This window comes from Armigeres subalbatus, chromosome 3 (assembly GCF_024139115.2).
Source record: "Armigeres subalbatus isolate Guangzhou_Male chromosome 3, GZ_Asu_2, whole genome shotgun sequence".
In the NCBI taxonomy this organism is placed as follows: Eukaryota; Metazoa; Arthropoda; class Insecta; order Diptera; family Culicidae; genus Armigeres; species Armigeres subalbatus.
In genome coordinates, this window is record NC_085141.1 from 340,841,999 (window position 1) to 340,863,365 (window position 21,367).

The following is a 21,367-nucleotide window of genomic DNA, read 5'->3' on the forward strand; positions in this document are numbered from 1 at the left end:
TTTCAATGGTATTATATCCAGAACGGACTATTTTAACACTACCGCAACATTAGGGCATACCTCAACGATAGGACGTTTTACCCTATGTGGCTATAGCTTGTATCTCCACAGCAAAAGTTTACATAACATCTTCCATTGGGATATTGCCGCATCACAGCACATAAATTCAGTGGAAAGTACACACTTAACCAGGGTTTTGTTGTTCGGTAATTATTTTTACAGATCTAGCTCAGTAAATTTTGATTTTACTGAGATATCAGTAAACCAAATGTCAAAATTGATATTTTCTACCGATGACTCAGTTATTTGAAATAAAAGTACTGAGGATCGCAAATAAAACTACAGATTTTTTCGGCAATTATTTTTTGTTCGGCTGTACGGTAAAAAAATACTGACTCTGACCGTAAAATAATAGTCTTACCGAACACCTCGTCAAATATGCTTCCAAAATTACCGAACACAACTGCTAACAACTGCAACTCGATGGCAAACCTAATCGCCATTTGCATTTTCCAATGGGACACGCTATTATTCAAATGTGATTTTGCTTGAGGTTACACAGTTTTAGTTTTTTTTATTGAATTTCGAATAAAATAATCTATGGACATTGTGGAAGGATGGAATAACATAATAACAAATATAAATATACATATAAAGTAATGTTTTCCGGCATTTTGTGAGAAACAGCAGATCTAAAATTCTTAAATATTGCACAGAAATAAAAGATCGCAATTTCCCATTCGGCTTACTATAACTGTAGTGGATGTGAAAGGAAAATGAAATTGTGATTTAATGATTGCGTTGTTTTCACCAAGACGCTTATATTTAAACAACTATTTATTATATTCTGTGCAATTCCTATTTTCCTTTTGTAATATTATTTTCTATTTTGAATTTTAAAATCCCAAAAAAAACATCTCTTTACCGATCGATCAGTAATACAAATAACGTTTTACCGATGATATTGTTAAATTTTTACCGACGTCCTGTTATTTAACTGCCATTTACGGTGTTGAAATTACTGAACACGTCGTCAATTTGTTACTGAGCAAACTGCAATTTTTGACAGGTCAAATTAATTTATGTTTACCGAGTATTCGGTAATCCAAAAAATTACCGGGCTCATTACCGAACGTTCAGCTGTTTGAAAACCCGGTAAAATTTTACCGACCCCAGTAATCTGAGTTTACTGTGTACTTCTGATATACATCCAGAAATTCGTTTGGAAATTCCTCAAGATATTCCTCAGAAAATTCGAAAAAGGAATTCGGAGAACTAATTTATAATTTCCCTATGAATTCCTTCAGAACTTACTCCAAGAATTCCCTTGAAAATTTATTTGAAAATATATTTATTTTCTTTCCAAAATTTCTTCAAAAGTTCCTTAAGGAAATTCCTTGGAAATTACTTTAGGGATTGGTTCGGAAATTCCTTAACGGAGTATTTTGGAATTTTTTCGAAATTCATTTGAAAACTTTTTTCCTTCAGAAATTCCTTTAAGAATTCTTTAGAAAATACCCATGGAAACTCCTTCATGAATTTCCATCGGAATACCTACGGACGCTGTTTGAGGAATACATCCAGAAATCCCTTTAGGAGAACGCCTTCGGAATTCGATTTAGTTTTATTTTTTAATTCCTTCAAGAATTTCTTTTACGGATTTCTAATAGAAATTCTTCCAGTAATTCCTTAAAAATTTCCTAGGAAACTCTAAGAAGATATTTTTGGTATTCTTTCGAAATTCTCCTCTGGAATTTATTTAGAACTTTTTCCAGGAATTCTTTCTGAATTTCCTATAGGAATTCCTTCGAACATTCCTGCGGAAATTCCTTTAGCAGAAATTCCAGAAATTCCTGTAGGACTTCGAAAATTTGTTTTAAAATTCCTTTAAGAATTCTTTAGAGAATACCTTCAGATATTCTTTTGGGAAATCTTCTAAAATTTCGTTTGTAAATTCTTTTAATTTTTTTTTAACCTTTGTTTAAGTGTTTTTTTAATTGAAAATAAGTATAACGCTCAAATATCTTTGAAAATTTCTTAGAAAATTTCTTTACGAATTCCTCCAAATAAGAATTCTTTCCGGAATCATTCTTGTATGAATTTTGTAAAGTTTATTGAAGGAATTTACTAAGGACCTCCTGGAGGAATTTCCGACTCAATTCTTGAAGGAATAACCGAAAGAGAACCTGAAAAGATTTTCTAACAGAATTTTTAAATGAATTTCAAAGAGGTAAACCAGGGCTGAAACCTCTATAATAAATTTTGTTTGACTATTATCGGCTCTTTCAGTCATATAAGTATCACGAAAGTATCACATCAACTCTATAATAAAGAATAAAAAAAAATAAATGAATTTCTGAAGGAATATCCGAAAGAATTCTGAAAGTAATTTACGAAGAAATGTTTAATGGATTTACTGAACAAATAGCTATTGGTATGTACACAGAAATTTCTATAGTTCTCCAGAAATTTCTTCGAAAGTCCGGACAGTAGTAGAACAAACTCAGTTTTGGCTTTAGAATCAAGACTGCATGCCAAGAAAAACTCCCAAAATATTGAGATTACAGATATTCGGATATTCTCAAGAATTTGTTGGGAATTTATTGCACGAGTTCCTTCGAAAATTTCTACAGATTTTTTTTTATAAATACCTTTAGTAAATCCCTAGGAAAAATATTCAGGAATTAATTCGGTAAGTCATCAGGAAACTCATCCTAAAATACCTTCTAAAACTCCGTCAGCAATCCGATCAAGAATTTCTTCTAAAACTCTCCACAAATGAAACCAGGCTTTTCTTTTAAATTCCCCCTGGGAATTGCTTCGGAATTCTTCTGGAAATTCCTTCAAAAATTTATATATGATTCACACTGACCATTCCATAAAGAATTCCTTCAGAATTTCTTTTTAGTAATACTTAATTTCTACTCATGTAGATGGGTACACTTCCCCACAGTTGTAATGAACTCGACGTGCCCTTCTTCAAAGAAGCCATCCCTCGGAAAACTCAAAAAGGATTGCGAATCTATTTATTAGTCTGTTGGATTACATTGCTGAAAGGAGATTCTCTCTATCCCGCGGGCTTCACGTAAGTGTCTCTGGTTACGGGTCCGCCACCTCCGTTGCTTGCCCTTCACACAGAAGTGCATTGAAAGCAGAATGGTAATTAAATTCGATTGTACTATTGGGTGGAGCCGCATGCAGAGCAAGACTCAAGCCAGGGTGATGGATAACCACATACATACATACATACTTTTAAAAATTTCTACAAAATTCCTTCGGAAATTATTTTAACAATTCCACTGGAATTTTTCCAGGTATTTCATAAGACATTCCATTCCCTCGGAAATTAATCTAGTAAATCCTTTGGAATTTCCAACACCATTTCCTTCCAAAACTGTAGGACGAATTTTAAGATACCTATCTCCGTACGAATTTCTAGAGCAATTTCCAAAGGACCTCCTAAAGGAATTACTGACATACTTAAATTTCTTAAGGCTCTATAAACCGTAATCAATTCGATAATGACGATGATTTTATTCGAATCCGCACGAATACTAATAAAGTTTTGAACTAAATCAATATTTTGGGGCTATTTACGGACTTACCCTCCATCATAATATATTCATTGCATTTACATATTAATTCTTCACTTATCAACACTAGCAATTACTGAGGAATTGCTGGAAAAACGGTGAAAACTGCGTTTTCCTTGGCCGATATTCGTATGTTCATCGAACGCATACTAACGTTCGAACGTTCGGATAAAACACATACACATTCACTTGATTTTTCACTTGATCTTTTCCCATTGTTTCCTTGATTTGATCACTCCTAAAACATATTCACTAACTGAGCTTCACATTTTTCTTCAACCTTGACTACCAATTAATTCACTTCACGCCCAAAAACTGTCGAAAACTGCTTTCCAAAAATCGAAGTGAGAGACAAATTTGACGACCGTATTGTGAATGCAATAAAATGCGGGACACTCAAATTCACTAGCGCAATAAGTGAAATGGTGAGTTCAAAATCTACGCGATGCAACTTCATTCAATCCGAACAATACAACGTATACGCCAGCCAACACGCAAACAAAGGTGTTCATACACAAGAAAATAATCATCTCTTCTCCGTTGCCAGATTTGTTTATTGAAAAATCATTGCTGTTTGTCGGATTGAACAAATATACCAGAAATAAATATTTAAACATGTTATGTAAGCTTCTGTTAAATTCCAAGTGGTGAATAACAAATTTTAAACCGATAAATACCCATATATTTGATACACCGTGAACATGTGTTATGATATAGAATAAACATTTCGTCAAGTCTGGCAACATTATGCATCAGCTGGCATATTTTTAACACCCCATTCCCACCCACCCCAGTTGTAAACATTTATCTGCATTTTTCCGTACCAATTGCCTCACTATTACAAACAAGCGATACAGTCATTATTTTCAAAATATTGTGATGGAGTCTTGAGCCTTAAACAATTTCTTTGGACATTCCTCGTAGAATTCCTTCATGATTTTCTCCAGAGATTCCTTTAGAAAATCCTCCAGAAATTACAACGGAGATAAATTCAGAAATTCTTCAAGGCTCTAAGAATTTTCTTCAGATATTCCTTCAGAACTTCCTCCAGGACTTCATGGAAATTATTTCAAGAAAATCAAGAAATTGTTTATCGAAATAAATCGAAACCAATTTTTTTTAAACAATTCTAGCAATTACAAGGAAGATGAATGAAATGTTCAATTTGTTGGGTCACGTGCCCAATCGTGCTCCAGCTCCAGAAGCCAAAAGATCAGTTTTGCATTCGCATATCATGAGGCTAACACAATGATACTCCATGCCCAGGGAAGCTAAAAAAATCATACCAGACTGGGAATCCAAATCCAACATTCATTATGGTGTTGATTTGTAGCTGTATTTTTTTCGGGATCTCAGCAATTTGTTAAACTTTTACCGAGATTCGCACAGCCGAGCCCCAACAAACGTGTTTTTTGCCAAGATTTCTGTCAAAATTGCTGAAAATCAGCAAATTATTTGCCGAAAACCAGCTAACAAACATTATTTTTGCCGGGATATCAGTTTTTATTTTGCTGGGCTAACGTGTGGAATTTGCCGAGCTGTATAAATAAACACTGAGTGTGTAAGCACTGGACCAATTAAGATATGTAACATTCCAACCATTAAAAAGATGATGAACCACCCAATGCGACCAGAATAAGGTTAATCCACATGAAGTTACATATGAGATTAGAAGTTAATCGCCACGCTCATTGATTTGTAGATCTGTGGTCAAGAAGTTTTTGGATGACCAAAGCGTGTTAAAGTGACAGGGATAAAATTAAACAAATCTGCTAAAGGTATAATAGCCATTTAATTAATGCTTGATAGGTGGCCTTGGTTCGGCAGATGCAAACGCACTGCATAATGTGATTTTTATGTTGGCCAAACATCGGCATGAAATACGAAATTCGACGGCGTGGAGCCAACCGGCGTATGGCGTGCCCCGACACCTTGACCGGCGTCGGCGTACGTCAATAAGTGTCGGCGGCGGCGGCGTGGCGCGGCGGCACACAAGTCTACTTTAAAGTTCAAAGATGTTTAGGAGAGATATTTTGAGTAATGTACAAACAAACATATTTCTTTATTTCCCCATCAAAATGTATATGGATAGATATAACACAGACAAACAGACGTAACACTAGAGAAATTACCATCGATCATGACTTCAACGATCAATTTGAATTTGATTGATTGCGTATTTCACAACTAGAGACGCTAGTGTCGTAATGCTTCGAGTTTGACATTTCACTCCAGCGCCTTCTGGCGACGATGTCATACGAAACATGGTTTCGTGTAATATGCTCGCAAGATGGCGATAAAGGAGTTGAGTGTTGGATTTTTCAGAAAAATGTTCAAACTGTCACCAAAACATCCAGCATGATGGTAGTTACTCGATTTCATAGAAACATCTTAATCTTTGGATATTCCAAAAACATGAAATATAAATATATGTGTACACTAGGAAAATCGGTCATGTGAGCATCATAAATTTCATTTTAAGAATTACGACATAAGAAAACGTGTTGATTTTCATAAGTCTATTTTTTTAAATGCATTCAATACGACAAACTTATTAAATGCTTAGAGTATTATATTTAAAGCATAAAGTAATTGTGACTCGAACCATGGGCATCAAGATTAAGAGGCACGTGGTTACTCTACATACCCACCGACGTTTCAAAAAAAATCATCTTGTTGGATAGCTGGGGAAGAGTTTTCGCTGGACACATCAATTGGCCGAAAATGCCGTTTGAAAAAAGGCCATTTGAAGGAAATTTGCAGTTGGCCAAACATGACATTTGACCGAAAAAGTCATTTAGCAGAAAGGGCCATTTGATCGGAATTGTTGTTTCCCTTTCGGCCGTATATTCTCTTTGGTCAATTGGCCAAATTTTCGGCCATCCGTTTAGGCCTAATCTTCGTATCGACCAAATGAAATTCGGCTAGATGATTTTCAGCCAAACGCGATATTAAACCAAGTGGCATTTGGACGAATGGCTTTTGGTTGAATGACTTTTGGCCAAACGACCCTTTCCCCTCATTTGATCAGTCCTATGAAAATCGTATCAGTCATTTCTCTCAGTGTATAGTATAATGTGTACACTGAGAAAAAATTTATAGTAGAAACTACCGTTTTAGGGGTAATATTGAGAACAGTACCGACGTTTTTCAACCGAAGTGCCAATCGCCTTAAAATGACTAAAATATGGTCTATCTTACGATAAAAATAGTATATTCAACCCCAAAAAAAGTAGGGGAAGGTGGGGGGGGGGGGGCAATATGCCCTAGCTAAGCAAACACTAACTTATTGTCTTATTTGTAACGCTATTCAGGGCATTTTTACATTATGCAACAGTTTAACAAGATAGCTAGTTGATGCCATTCAAAAATTGTCGAAAATCTCAATCATATTGATAATATTCACATTTCAAAAAAGTGGTGATATTCTCTTGCCGGAAAACTCGTGAGGCAAAACGCCTTTTAGCTGGCAGCTCCTAGGGAACAAAGCACCACGCGTCGGTGAATCAGCATTCTGGTATGGATAGTGCGTGGAGACGCAAGTACATTGTAGATTAGTGCCACTAGGGCGTTTTACCTCGCCAAAATGTTAGATGTTTCTTCAAAATGTGGAAATTTTCGGTTTTTCCGACTTTCCCATACAGTATTCTGAAACTTTTTGCGCCTAACCTACATAATTTTAGATCTAGTTTTGTTACGGCCATCTTAATGACGGTAAATATGATGGAAACCACAAAAGGCTTTTTGCCTCGGGGGTGGGGGGGGAGGTGAAATTTGGATTCTCTGCTCTGAAAAGCAGTATTTCGGCTTCTCATTTTGAGAATAAAGTTTGTATATCGTAGAATAGGTCTTGCAGAATGCATATGGTTTGTTGGATTTTATTTGGCACATATATTTGTTGTGAAAAACGGAATTTAATTCACAAAAGCGCGTATTTTTATAGAAGTTTGGTTTCTCTGCTCTGTGCAAAGCTGAATGCCAACATCTCACTGTGTGAAAAAAGTTTAAAAATCATAGGATGTGCCTTTTAGAATGCACAAAAGTTGTGTAAAATAAAATTCAATAACCCATATGCATTCTGCAAGGCCCATTCTAATAAAATGCAAACTCTAATCCCAAAGTGAAAAGCCGAAATTCAGCTTTGACGAACAGAGTAACCAAGCTTCCATGACAACACGTACTTTTGTGAATTAAATTTCGTTTTTCGCAAGAAATGTACGTGCCACATTAAATCGAACAAACCATTTTCATTCTTCAATCCTATTTTACTACATTCAAACCAAGATGAATACACAGCTAGGTGTTGCAATCTGCCCAATTTATGGACGAGAAGAAGGCGGGGGTGAAAAATTCATTTTCGGTGCAAAACATAAAGAAAACGGGCGGGTTTTCCCATACTAAAATCCAAGATGGCTGAATCGTGAATTTGGCAGATTGGAACACCTAGTGGTGTATTCATCTTGATTCAAACTTTATTCTCAAACTGCTTTGCAGAACCGAGGAACAAAATTGTTATAAAAATACAAAATGTGCATTAAATTCCATTTTTTTGCAACAATTGAATATGCCAAATAAAATTCAACAAACCATATGGAAATTTTCGGGTTAGACATTTTCTCGACTTCCATCGTGCCAACCTCATCATGATATACAAATGCAAAAATGGTAACATGGCTAAGAAACCTCATAGTTATTAACTGTGGAAGTGCTTAGAGAACACTAAGACTTTTTTTTTAAATTTCAACGAACCATGACTTTGAATGTTTGTAGGTAACTCTCCAGAATTTCTATGAATTTTCTTTTTATATTTCTTTGGAGTTCCAACGAGTATTTTTTTCTGATTTCTACGGGAAATTCTACTACTAGTGGGAGGAACTTCCACTGTAACTCCTCATAGAATCCTATTCTCCGGAAAATCCTCCAGGAGTAACTACAGCAATTACTCCGAAAGAGCCTTCCGAAATCCCTTCGGCAATTCCTCCATAAGGTCCTCCAGGAAATCTTCAAAGAATTTCTCCATAAGTTCCTCAAAAAATTCCTCCGAAAGTTCTTCCAGGAATATCTCTGTAAGTTCCTCCACGAATTCCTTAGGAAGCTCCTCCAAGAATTTTTCCACAAGTTTATTCAGGAATTCCTCCAGAAGTTGTTCCAGGGATTACTCCAGAAAAAATGTCCAGAATTCTTTTGGGCATTCCTCCCAAAATATGTCCAATAATACCACTAGGAATTACTCCAGAAACTCCTCCGTATCTTCTTCATGGAATTTCTCCATGAATTCCAAGGGGAACTCTTTCAAACACATCCCAGAATCTCCAGACAATTATCTGGAAATTCCTTCAAAAATTCACCTGGAAATTTATCTAGAAAATTTTATGTTTAGTCCTCCAGGAATTCCACCTGTTATTCCCTCAGAAGTTCGCATAGGAAAACCTCCTGTTATTCTTCCTAGAATTAGGATTATCGGCTTTCAGTCACATGAAATTGTTGATGAATATATCTCATGAGTGCGCAACTTAAGTACCATTCGAAATAAACAGCAGCAATTTCAGCCCATTCATCCCACCTCTGAAAAAACGACTATCCCTACACGCTCAATCGACTACTACACCAACCACGACGTATCGAGACCATGAATAAGTCCACTTTGGAAGATTTTTCATTTACTTTCTTGAAAAAATCCTGGAAATTCATCCGTTTATTCATTTAGAATGTTTTCAGGAATCTTCCGGAAACCCCCCTTCGGGAAATCCTTCAAGATTCCATAGCCCCCTCTCCTCATCACGACCAAGATAAATACACAGCTAGGTGTTTCAACCTGCCAAATTTATGAACGAGAAGAAGGCGGGGGTGACAAGTTCAACTTCGGTGCAAAACATCAACAAACTGGTTGACTCTCCCATATTAAAATTCAAGATGGCTGAACCGCGAATTTGGCAGATTGGAACACCTACTGGTGTATTCCTCTTGATCCCGACAATCGGCTGGAAATGATTTAAGAAATTATCCTGGCAAATTCCAAAGGAATCTCTCGAAAAATCCTGCCAGAAATAACCCTGAATGTTTCCCTGAAAAACTCCTCCCAAAACTACTCAAACAATTCCAAAATAAGTTAAGGAATTCGCTCATAATATCTGTGTAAATTATTCAAGAAATTCTCCTGATTTTTTTCCAATAATTTCCGCGGAAATTACTTCAAGATTTTTCTCCAAAGATCCCGCTATAAATTATCCCGGAAATGTCTTCGGAAATCAATTTTGAGACTTTCTCACAAGTTCCTCAAGTTATTCTCCAGAAAATTTCTAAAGGATTTTTCTGTGAAATGTCTTTCTCAGAGGAAGTTCCCAATGATTTTTTTTATGAGAATATCGAAAGCGGCTCCTGAGCTGAAAAAAAAACTTATGGAAGATTCAATACAAGCGTGAGTTGAAATGCACACAACTTAGTACCTAAAAGCTAATGACTGAATTGAATCATCCATTTCAGTCATCTTAGTTGCTCTTTCATTCTCCTTCATTAAAAACAGTGAATTGGCGCTCATCGCATAAAACAACTTGCAAGTGTACACAAAAAATTGCCCCTAAATTGGTCTTAAACGCATTTTGGAGCAAAATATTTTTTGGAAAATGAGTGAAACGATGCGATTTGACTGAAAAACCGAGTAGTGATGCTGCCTTTCTCGCCTTTAGTCAAGACACCAACCTTATGTGCGGCTTATATGGTAATATGTACCATTTTCTTCATAACTTTCAAACGCAGCGGTCGATCGTTATAAAATTCAATAGTGATCAACAAGGCTTTGTCCCCTATCGAATAAAACTTGTTGCGAGAAAATCGGTTAAAGATTACTATATGAAAAGTTGTCTAATGTTTTTCTTAGGTTTTGTGCACACACATACACACATACATACATACGGACAGACAGACATGTGTTCAGTTCGTCGAGCTGAGTCGATATAACACTATGGCTCTCCGATGCTTCTATAAAAAGTTCGTGTTCGGAGTGAAATGATAGCCTTTCGGTACAACTTCGTTGTACGAGAAAGGCAAAAAGTCCTGAAGGAATTCTCTAGGAAGCTCCTAAAGAAGTATCTGTTGAATAAATTTTAGGAGAAATTCGAGAGGAAATTACTGGCTTGATTCCTTGAAGACATTTTTGGAAAATTATTGAATAATTTTAGAGCGATTTCCCTTTTTCCAGAAGGGATTTTTGAAGGAATTCCTTAAAGTGTTTCCGAAGAAATTCAAAGAGAAATTCTAGAAGTCGAAGTATTTTAAAAAAGCCCATAAGGAGTTTCAAAACACTTGTTGTAATTTCAAACAAATTTCGAATTAAAATATAAAATAATTTCAGACTGATATACACACTTAAAATAAATCGCCGACTTCGGTAAAATTTTACCGAAATCTCAACCGCTGAACTGTTCGGTAAATTATTTTACTGATTTCGGCTGATTTTGACAGTTGAGCAATGGAAAAAATTACAAAAAATCTGTAAATTAATTTACCGAACAGTTCAGCGGTTGAGATTTCGGTAAAACTTACCGAATACTGTAAAATGAGCTAAGTGTGTACAGAATGAATTCTAGTACAAATTTGTAAAGGTGTTCTAGAAGGAATTCCCACATTTGATTGATTGATTGATTGATTGATTGATTGATTGATTGATTGATTGATTGATTGATTGATTGATTGATTGATTGATTGATTGATTGAATTACTCCACAGGTAGGCATTGTGAAATTTCACTGAAAACCCAAATGGAGGATATCGCCAAATGTTGAGCGGACATAATTCTTGCCTATTGTTGAATAGGCAGATGTTCTGTTCAACTGTTTAAACAATGTAAGCTGATGCAAATGGCAAATGACTATAAATCAACGCATGCTTCGATCAATTTCACATGATCGATTTGCTTCGCAGGAATTTACGGTATTTAATTTGCTCATGCTTTTCGCATCCCAAAATTAGCGTATTCATGATAAGTAAATTTTGGATTGTTTTTTCTTCCTTTTCTCGTTATGAAACCATTTTGTAGATGCTCCACGAGACAACGGTGGTCAGCTGACTTGTTTATTCCTCACCCGCAGATGCCAGATTTTATTACAGTTCTGTAAAATTTGTTGAATTTTTTTTTTGCGATCGCAAATTTGCCAGATTCTAATAAAATCATTGACTAACATCCATACAATGCTGTACTAATTTTATACAATTTCTATGGAAAGCTCAAATTTTTTGTATCAGAATATTGAAACCTTGCTCTTTGATTCATTCGTGTGATATTTGTTCAAGAACAAAACATCATAGGGCTAAGCAGGCATTTTCGGCTTTTCGTGATAGTCTCGAAAACCAATAAAAGAGACAACTCCAAGCCAAACTCATCCGTACCAAATCGTAAGCTCAGGAGAGCTATAGTAGAGTTCTAGCAAATGGACGTTACTTTCGTTGCTTTTAGCTCCTATGACGATGGATGGAAATACCTGCCGTAAGGACAGGTATAATACATATACTGAAGTTTGTTTAATATATTAAAGACTAGGACCAGATATCTGTTCAATGTTTTACTGCTACACGCGTCCCGATAAGGTTAGCTGACTTGCCGGTTGTGTACCACATTAAAATACCGGAATATCCTTTGCAATGGTTTGCAAACATGTTAAAGATCCTATCAATTGGTTGCTTGTAGCAAACGGCAGCTCACGCGATGTCATTTTCAGGAATTTTGCCGTTTTTATTTATTATTTATTATTTACTATCCACACTGGTAGTCAATGTACTAAACCGATTGAGCATTATTTCCTGTGAATAGTTGCTAATTAGACAACATGCTGCTTTTCAAATCTATTTCTATAATAGATAGTTTGCCTACTATTACTATTTTGGACTCATGGTGATTTCTGACACAAAACTAATTTAAATTTTATATATCTTTAAAAACTTAGTATAGAATTGTATTCTCACAAATTATGTCAATTAGGTTCAACATCACACTTTTTTTTCAAATCCCAATGAAAATTGAAATTTCAATAGTCATCGCAAAGGATAAAACTAATTGAAGCATTCAATTTCATTGAACCGTTCACCTCACGCAGACATAACTCAATCGTTCATTTGAGCAATCTTATAAATCCATTTAACTCAATTCTCAGAGACCAACGAAAAATGATCTTGTATAAAATTAACACACACCTCTTAATTGCATTGGCACAGGTTTCTAGATACTTAGGCAGAATCAAAGATTAGAACTTTGATGAAAATGTACCCTTGAAGTTGTTTAGTATACCACGACGAAATCGCAAGTAGAATCCGTTGTTTATTAAATATTTACTATCCTGTTTTTTTAATTTATTATTGGAAACATATGTCCGGCTTAAAATAATAATGATAATAGGAGCTGTGAACAATAGTTTTCTCTTTAAAAAAAATGAACTTACCTAGTTTCTTAAATAAACAATCTCAAGCAGCCTGGCAACAAAGCTCGAAAAGTCGCAGTGACTTGTTGGTATTCCGATCACAGTTTCGTAACAAGCGCCACAAATCGACAACAGTTTAATTAGTCCAAATTAGAAACCATGGAGAGTTATGCACGAACCATATTTTCGGTGACGGAAAGGTGACAACGACAGCCGATTCCAGCAATAGGTGTGGCATGGAGCTTCCGTTTGTTTGTTATGTAATATTGCTAAAAATACAGTAAAATTATTTATTAAACCGAAATTCCTTCGGTGATGGTGATGCCAATAAAAACAAAAATACGAGTGTGAAAAACAAGTTTCTGGTCAATGATACTAGCCCTCCTCAACCTAGTGGTGTGAATGCGCAGCTACAAAGCAAGATTTTGCTGAATGTAGTTGGGTCCACTTATCAGTTGGTTTACTAAATAGGGAATTATTGATTTGTAATAGTATAAATCGCTATCTTCTATTATTCTTAACGCGGATTTTTATTGGATTGTGATATTTTGTTCGCGAAAGGAAAACGAAATTGCTTCCATGATATTTCATACATACATTTGTTGTACAATACCCTCAGTTATGGCGTCGAGCGATGTTTGATGCGATTTGTGATCAATTGAATTTAGTACATTAAAAGTTGGGCAAAAAATTTTGAAATTTTTCTTTGGCGATTGGAGCGATTTGGCAGAACCCCGGCCAATTGTTGAGTTGATCTAATAATCGCACTCTATATCGATTTCAATACGAGTTTTATTATTTAGTTATATATTTTTACGAATGTTCAAATTCTCCAACAACATTTTCCCACTTTCATAGGGTATACCCTATTAGGCATAAATGCATTAGGCATAATGAGAATCCAGAAAAAGGGCTTATCTTCGACCGAAAATACGAACACCTTTTCCTGGAACAAAGTTGGACGTTGCGCATTGATGTGACGACAAATATGTAAACTTCGTGCTCCTAAAGCACCCCAATTAATACTCACTCAATGAAAAAAAAAACCTGAAGTAGCTGATCCGTACAAATCTTTCAGTTCAGTAAGCCCTACCAACGCAAAACGCAACGCTTTCAGAGTACGAGTCCGAAGTACGAGGCAGAAAATTTTCTGATATACGCTGGATCCGTGAACCGAAGATGTGGAAATGTCGAGCTCAACAAGACCACGGCGGATCAATTCAAATCATCATAAGACACCTAAAAAAGCGCGAGGCCAACGCAGAAGATCAGTGTACCCTGGAAGCACTCATTATGGAGGCTAAGACCAACGCCTTCGGAACATCGAGCACGGTACAGCCAACGTGTAGCAAAAGAAATCGGTGAGTCAAGCAGTACAAACATCAGCCTACCACATCCAGTCCAAAGAATGTAAACGGCATTTTCGCTATAAACGTAACTAGCGTTTTGAAACGGAAGTTCCTGACATAGCCTGACATCAACGGGGTTCAAGTTAGCATGCAAATGCAAAGCGAAGGAACATTTAAAGAAGAAGCTGGCGTCGCCAGCACTGACTCCCACAACAAGTACTACCAATACTGCATCGGTGTCATCAAAATCACAAAGTTCTGAGTAACCAATAATAGGATCTACTTGTTCGGTCTGAGCCGAATTTTTTTTTTTGAGCTGTGAGACACTCCGCCATCTTCCAGGCGACATATTTAGCAAACTGAAGGACACTCCTCATGGAATCCAAGGCGGCGCACAACTTTCATTTTTGAAGATTAAGCTTTGCTGCGTCGCAGCATGCGTGAAATAATAAAAATGACAGTTGTGCGTTGCTTCCGTATCGAGTGATGTGCCTCCGAAAACGCGAGCACTTTGAAACTTGGATTCCGTAAGGAGTGACCTCAACCTGTAGATTAACATCATCGACTTGCTCACAATCACACTCACAATCAACACTCAACGAAGTCTCTTCTGCTTCATTCGACTGGTACCGAGTGTAAAATATGCGCCAAGTTGCCTTTCAGCAAATGATGAGCATGGGTGCCCGATCTCGAAGGACAGGTTCATTTTCTGGATGACATTTTTTCATCTACAGCAAAACCGTAAAGGAAGAAAAACAATTCCTTGGGCTTTCCAACGTCTTCAAGGCTTCAAGGAAAATGTAACATTCTTTAGTTGCAGAGTATGCCTCGGTCTCTTATACCAACCATTTTAAACATGGTTTTGAGCATCTTACTCTATTTGGATTTAATAACAAATCACATGCTGAATTGGCGAGCAGACACGCTCATTCCAGTTTATGACAGCAGCGCTTTTTGCTCGCGCATTTTTTCCAAGTGTTTTTTCTCGCTCGTTCGCTGTGTTTAAGTTTTTGCTTCGTCACGTTCACGTTATTTTCTCCCGGACCCGTCATGACAGATACCGCGGCCGATCCGGTCGAGAATAAAACGTGAAAGGGTCTATCGAAAAAGGTTGCTTCCGACGAGGAAAAGGAAAAACTTCTCTTGAGCAACAAATACACCTCGCTCAAGGATTGCGACGCCGGTAGTCTGCTGAGCACCACGGAGAAAGGGAAGAAGTAACAGCCTCTGTTGCACGGTAAATCACCAGAGCGGATGGAGAAGTGCCCGCCGATTTTTGTAAAAGGAGACCCGTGGGACATCCGACCTGAGCGACGAATGTGTGAAACTAATTACCGAGGAAGGTCTCACTTCGACAAGGTGCTAGAGTCCTTGAATGCGGAACGCTTCCAGTTTTACACCCACGACGCTCCCGGCAGCAAGCCCCTCAAAGTTGTGCTGCGTGGCCTCGACGACGTGGACGAAAAGGAGCTGAAGGAAGCTCTGATGGAAAGTGATCTGAAGCCGACCAACCTTGATCAGCTGTACCTGATGCACTTGTAGCACGGTACTACCGCGCTGAAGGACCTAAAGCAAAGCATGGCCATCAAGTGTGCTAACTGTGGGGAAAAGCACTGGGTTGCCCCGAAGCCCCTCCCATTGATCAACGAACGAAACTTCCCGACAACCCAGCCCCCCTGGCGGCCGATCATGATTCTTCCATCACTGCAACCTCAAAAAAGACTGGCGGCCGATCATGATTCTTCCATCACTGCAACCTCAAAAAAGACTCGCAGCTGCTGCTGCCTTGGTTCCACCAGAAGTCAAGCAAAGCAATATCCAGTGGTTGGCCTTCGCTCCCTCCCCGCCGGCAGCAAGATGAGCATCTTCTCTCCCCGGAGGATTCCGCTCCTTTCTACACCCCGGTGCAGCTGGCTCCGATATTCAGCCAACTTGCGACTCAGCTTCGAACCTGCAAATTCCGGTTCGACTAGATCTACACCCTTTGCCTTTACGTCATTAAAAATGGCTTCTAGGTTGGGTCCGGTAAACTGGAACGCTTGCTCGCTCAAGAGCAAAATCGTCGAGTTCAGCGATTTCCTTCATGAGAAGGAGATTGACGCGGCCAAGATTAATACACAGCAAGGTGTTTCAATCTGCCTAATTTATGGACGAGAAGAAGACGGGGTTTTCGGTGCAAAACATAAACAAACCGACTGGCTCTCCCATACTAAAATCCAAGATGGCTGAATCGTGAATTTGGTAGATTGGAACATCTAGTGGTGTATTCATCTTGGACGCAATTTTCATCACCGAAAGCGACCTGAAGCCCGAGGTAAGCGCAACAATTCGTGTCTTAGGCTAGTGAGGTTCAATCCAACAAGCTCCAGATGGGGAGGAGTAGCAATCGCCTTACGAAGCAATATCGCCTGCCGTCTGCTATCGGACTTCAAGCTCAAAATAATTGAAGTCGTTGGAGTGAAAGTCACCACCTCTGTCGGATTCGTCACGTTCATTGTGGCTTACTGTTCTCGGTGGCATCAAGTTTATCATCGCCGGAGACCTGAACGTAAAGCACCGGGAAACACCCTTCAAACCCAGAACGGCGGATGGTCCAACGACGAGGGCCAATCGAGAGCCCGCGAGCAGAATGTACCAAAGGCGCGTCAAGTAAGCAACATCCTAACCATAGATAACAGATATTTAGGCTAGAACATTTTTTTTTCGAAAATCCTGTGTAAACTTTTGAATTGATATACGTTGGCCCACTACTGCCATCTACTTAACTGATTGCGGCAGTACTCACGGACGCAGCTGATTAACAACCAAGGAACGCAGCCAATGCATTTGACAGCCGCATTCGGGTTGCGTTTTCAATAACAATGATCCTTACGCCATCTCCAATCGATTGCCAAACGCGGTCCCAATTTAAAATACATTTTAATTAACGGTGCGGTTGTGGATGTTTACACACGTATCGGATGCCAGCCTTAATATCTGTTATTTGTGCCCTAACCATTAATACACTCACCAAAGATTTGATCCGTCTGTGAAATGTCACTCGCGCGCAGTACCAACGTACTGGGCTGCCTGCACTCGTGATCTAGTGCAATTGCAAAATTATCCAGGCCAGAATGGTGGACGTCAGAATTAGTGATTTTTCCTATAAGATCCGAGCTTTTCCAGAGTACACACACACACAAGATCCGCGCTTTTCCAGACTGTGCTAAGCCGTTCTGGAAGTTAACCCAAATTCCAAAATCCAAGCCTCGGCTCATTCCACCTTTGATCCCACTAGATTACAATGGGTCAAAAGATCAATTGATAACTCCTGCAGAAAAGGCAGCCGTAATAGGTCGCAATTTCGTCAGCTCACACAATCTTGGACAGAACATCATCAGTCCACATGAAGCAGCCGTCAGCGAGCTTGCGAACAACATCCATGTAACTCCAAACGACTTATCGGAGGAGTTGGAGATCACAGCTGGCGAATTGACGGCCTATATAAAATCATCAAAAAACATGAAGGCCCCAGGCTTCGACAGCATCCTAAATCTCGAGCTCAAACACATGTGTGCTCCGCTCTTTGAGTACCTTTCGCTGATCTTTAATCAGTGTCTGCGACTCAGCTACTTCCCATCGTCCAGGAAGTCTGCGAAAGTCATTCCCATCAGGATGCCTGGAAAAGATCCTTCCTATCCAAAAAGCTATCGTCCCATCAACCTTCTCTCAGGGTTATCCAAACTGTTTGGAAAACCAATTTACCACCGTCTACTCGAGTCTGCCGAACAACATAACATCCTGCGTGGGGAGCAGTTTGGTTTCCGATGTGGTCGATCAACCATACACCAACTGACCGGAGTATCCAATGTCCTCAGACGGAACAAGCATGTCTCACACACATCCGCCATGGCCTTACTCGATGTCGAGAAGGCATTCGACAATGTATGGCATGATTAGTCTCAAGTTTATTTAAAAAAATAAATAATGACTTTCAAAAAATTAATTTAAATTGCTTACATAAGCAATTCAGCAAAAATTCCGCGGAAAAAAAAATTTCGTTTCGTTTCGAAAAATTTCGATTTTTTTTTTGTCTTTATTAAGGAGACTAGATTTCGAATCAAATGGGCCCTAATTTCGTATCGTTTCGAGGTCTCGAAAATAAATCAAATTTCGTTTCGTTTCGAATTAACATAGACATTTTAAATTTCGTTCCGATTCGTTTCGCCAGGAAAAAGTGTAGGGGAAGGAGAGGCAATATACCTTAGCTAAGCAAAGACTGCTTTAATATTTTAGCTGTAACATTTTCATGGGTATTTTTACCTCATGACATAGTTTAACAATATAGCTAACTGATGCCATCTAAAAATTGTGGAATATCTCAATCATATTGATAATTGTCACATCTCAAAATTGTGGTGATATTTCGTTGCCGGAAAACTCATGAGGCGAAACGCCTTCTAGCTGGCAGCTATTAGGGAACAATGCACCACGCGTCGGCTAATCAGCATTCTGGTATCGATAGTGCATGGAGACGCGTAGTACATTGTAGGTTAGTTCTCCTAGGGCGTTTTGCCTCGCCGAAATAATAGATGTTCCATCAAAATGTGGAAAATTTCAGGCCATGCCAAATACGGTTAATATGAGGGAATACCCAAAAGGCGTTTTACCTCGGGTGGGCATTTTGGGGCCTCTTCTCATATTATCGCATACCCTTACTATTTATGGGTTGAAAATGCGGAGCAATTTTAAACGCACAAATACAAAAGTTAAAGCGGGTTTTCCACCGATTTTTCGTAATCTTTATGCTTATTCAACATTGAATGTTTACCTACCATGAAAATTTGATGAAGAAACTCCAAACATCTCTTTTAGACCTTTTTCATTGGCACGTGAAAAAGTTGGCTTGGAAGGGCGAAAAATAAACAATGGCAGGTATTACTTTCAGTAGTGGCAATCTTCCGGGAACGGCAGTCAGGAGGTGCGTTTAGGGGAGTAGTTTGTTGAAAAAAAATCAAGGCATTCGGTCATTTCCAATCTGAATTACAGCTTCCGTTTCAACTTACCCCGCATTTCAACTTTTCCCGGTGTACCTTACTCTATTTTTGATCCCGTCCGCTTCTTGTAGCCAAAAAAATACCGTAATGGCAATTCACTTAAAATCTATGTATTTGTTAAAATTGTTAGTCACTTAAATTTAATTACATTTTGTAGTTCATTGAGAGCGATGAGTACCATCACTAACAAATCATTTGACTTCTGCAAACAAAACTCCATGGAAAATATCCGCATATGTTTTCATGTAACTCTTATGTGAAAATTATTTTGATTGATAGATTATCATTGATCAAATCGAAATTGTGAACTATGAAAACCACTCGTTGTACAATGTACACAGCATGGTCACTATCGCACTTTTCCAAGTATGAGTAGACCAGCTGATCGACTATTAATCGGTTCATTGCAGTGTATTTTCGAATGCTTCAATACACCGCTAGAGATCATGATTCTTGCTGCATATTACATCTCAGTGAAGTACAGTAGATAATACATCTCACTAAAAATAATCAATCTTCGACGGTTTGCTTTGACTCGCCGAAACGCGTCCATCAGACCAATGAATGATGATCGCATAAGAAAAATCAGACGCATCATCATCATCATCAACATCATCACCGATCGTATACGCTAAACATGTGTTTGATCATCGCCCAACACGTCGTCGGTTGGGTCACCACCCACCCCGACATGCTTTCCCCCTTTGTTACAAAATAGAAAATCGAAAATACATCCATTAGTTCGGCCCGAGGAAAAGTCACTGATCCCCGTGTGACTTTTGCACCGATCAATCAGTAAGCAAGAAAACATCGTAGTGTTGAAACCATTCTATCATTTATCACTCGTGTAGACGCCACCGTATCGAAATCAGTTTTATATTGACAGACTCAGAATCGTTTCGTTGGATTTCCTTCCACAGATGGTTAATCGTCAAAATCTCAAGGTAAGGAAAGCTTGGTCTGTGTTCTGGAGGGTTTGGAAGATTTACGCTAGTGGCAATTATATCGATCCCAAATTGCTGTGAATAATGAACTAAATCACGCCAGTGGATAACAGAGAAATGATCGAATATTATTCAATTGAATCAATTAACGCCTGGAGTGTATTTAAAGGACACTGACATAATATGGGTTAAGGAGTGTAGTGACCAACTCATAAGCCATATCTTACAGTTTAACCATTTCTGTTATTCTCTGCCCGGGAATATGATGCCTGTTTTCAAGCTTTTCTCTCGTAATGTCTCTTGGTGTCGTTCGAATTGCCCTCGAAATATCCGTAAAAATGGCAATTCTCAAATTTCAAGAGCAGTGTATTATCGTGTATGTATCACCTAGTCGATACATACACGATAATACACTGCTCTTGAAATTTGAGAATTGCCATTTTTACGGATATTTCGAGGGCAATTCGAACGACACCAAGAGACATTACGAGAGAAAAGCTTGAAAACATGTATCTACTAGCAATTAGAGAGTGTGAACTCAATGTTTCAATCAATTCACGATTCGAAACATATGTAATAATATACAGGCAAAATGCAATTGCCGAAACGTCGGACAGTAGTAAAACCCTGACCCAGTAACTTTTTGGTTTTATGCTGGTTTTATGGTAGCCATGAAGATTACATTATGGTTTTGAAGACCGTCATAAAACCAAAAAGGTTACTTGAGCCCTGGCTCCTAGCAGTTAATTATAAGGTTAATACTTACTTGATACTTGATACTTGATGGACTACAGCTCTTCGATGAACCTACGCCGAATGGAGTATCCTTCTCCACTGGACTCGATCCTGGGCCAATCGCTTCCAGCCGCCCTGAACATTGAGCGCCCTCAGGTCCTCTTCAACTGCAAACATCCATCGTGTACACGGCCTTTCACGAAGCCTGCGGCCTCTTCCGGGTTCTCTACTAAATATTATCTTCGCTTGACGTCCGTCCGGCATACGAACAACGTGACCAACCCACCGTAGTCTGCCGTG

At 38.3% G+C, this 21,367-nt stretch overlaps 1 protein-coding gene across 1 annotated transcript in view; it reads left to right on the forward strand.

Annotated features, from left to right (window-relative positions):
* LOC134222779 (uncharacterized) overlaps window positions 1–21,367 on the forward strand; it is a 203,783-nt gene that overhangs the window by 124,033 nt on the left and 58,383 nt on the right. Inside the window, exons 5-6 of the mRNA XM_062701935.1 lie at window positions 15,745–15,890; window positions 16,722–17,001. Of these exons, the coding sequence (XP_062557919.1) occupies window positions 15,745–15,890; window positions 16,722–17,001 (426 nt within the window). The remainder of the gene's footprint in view (window positions 1–15,744; window positions 15,891–16,721; window positions 17,002–21,367) is intronic.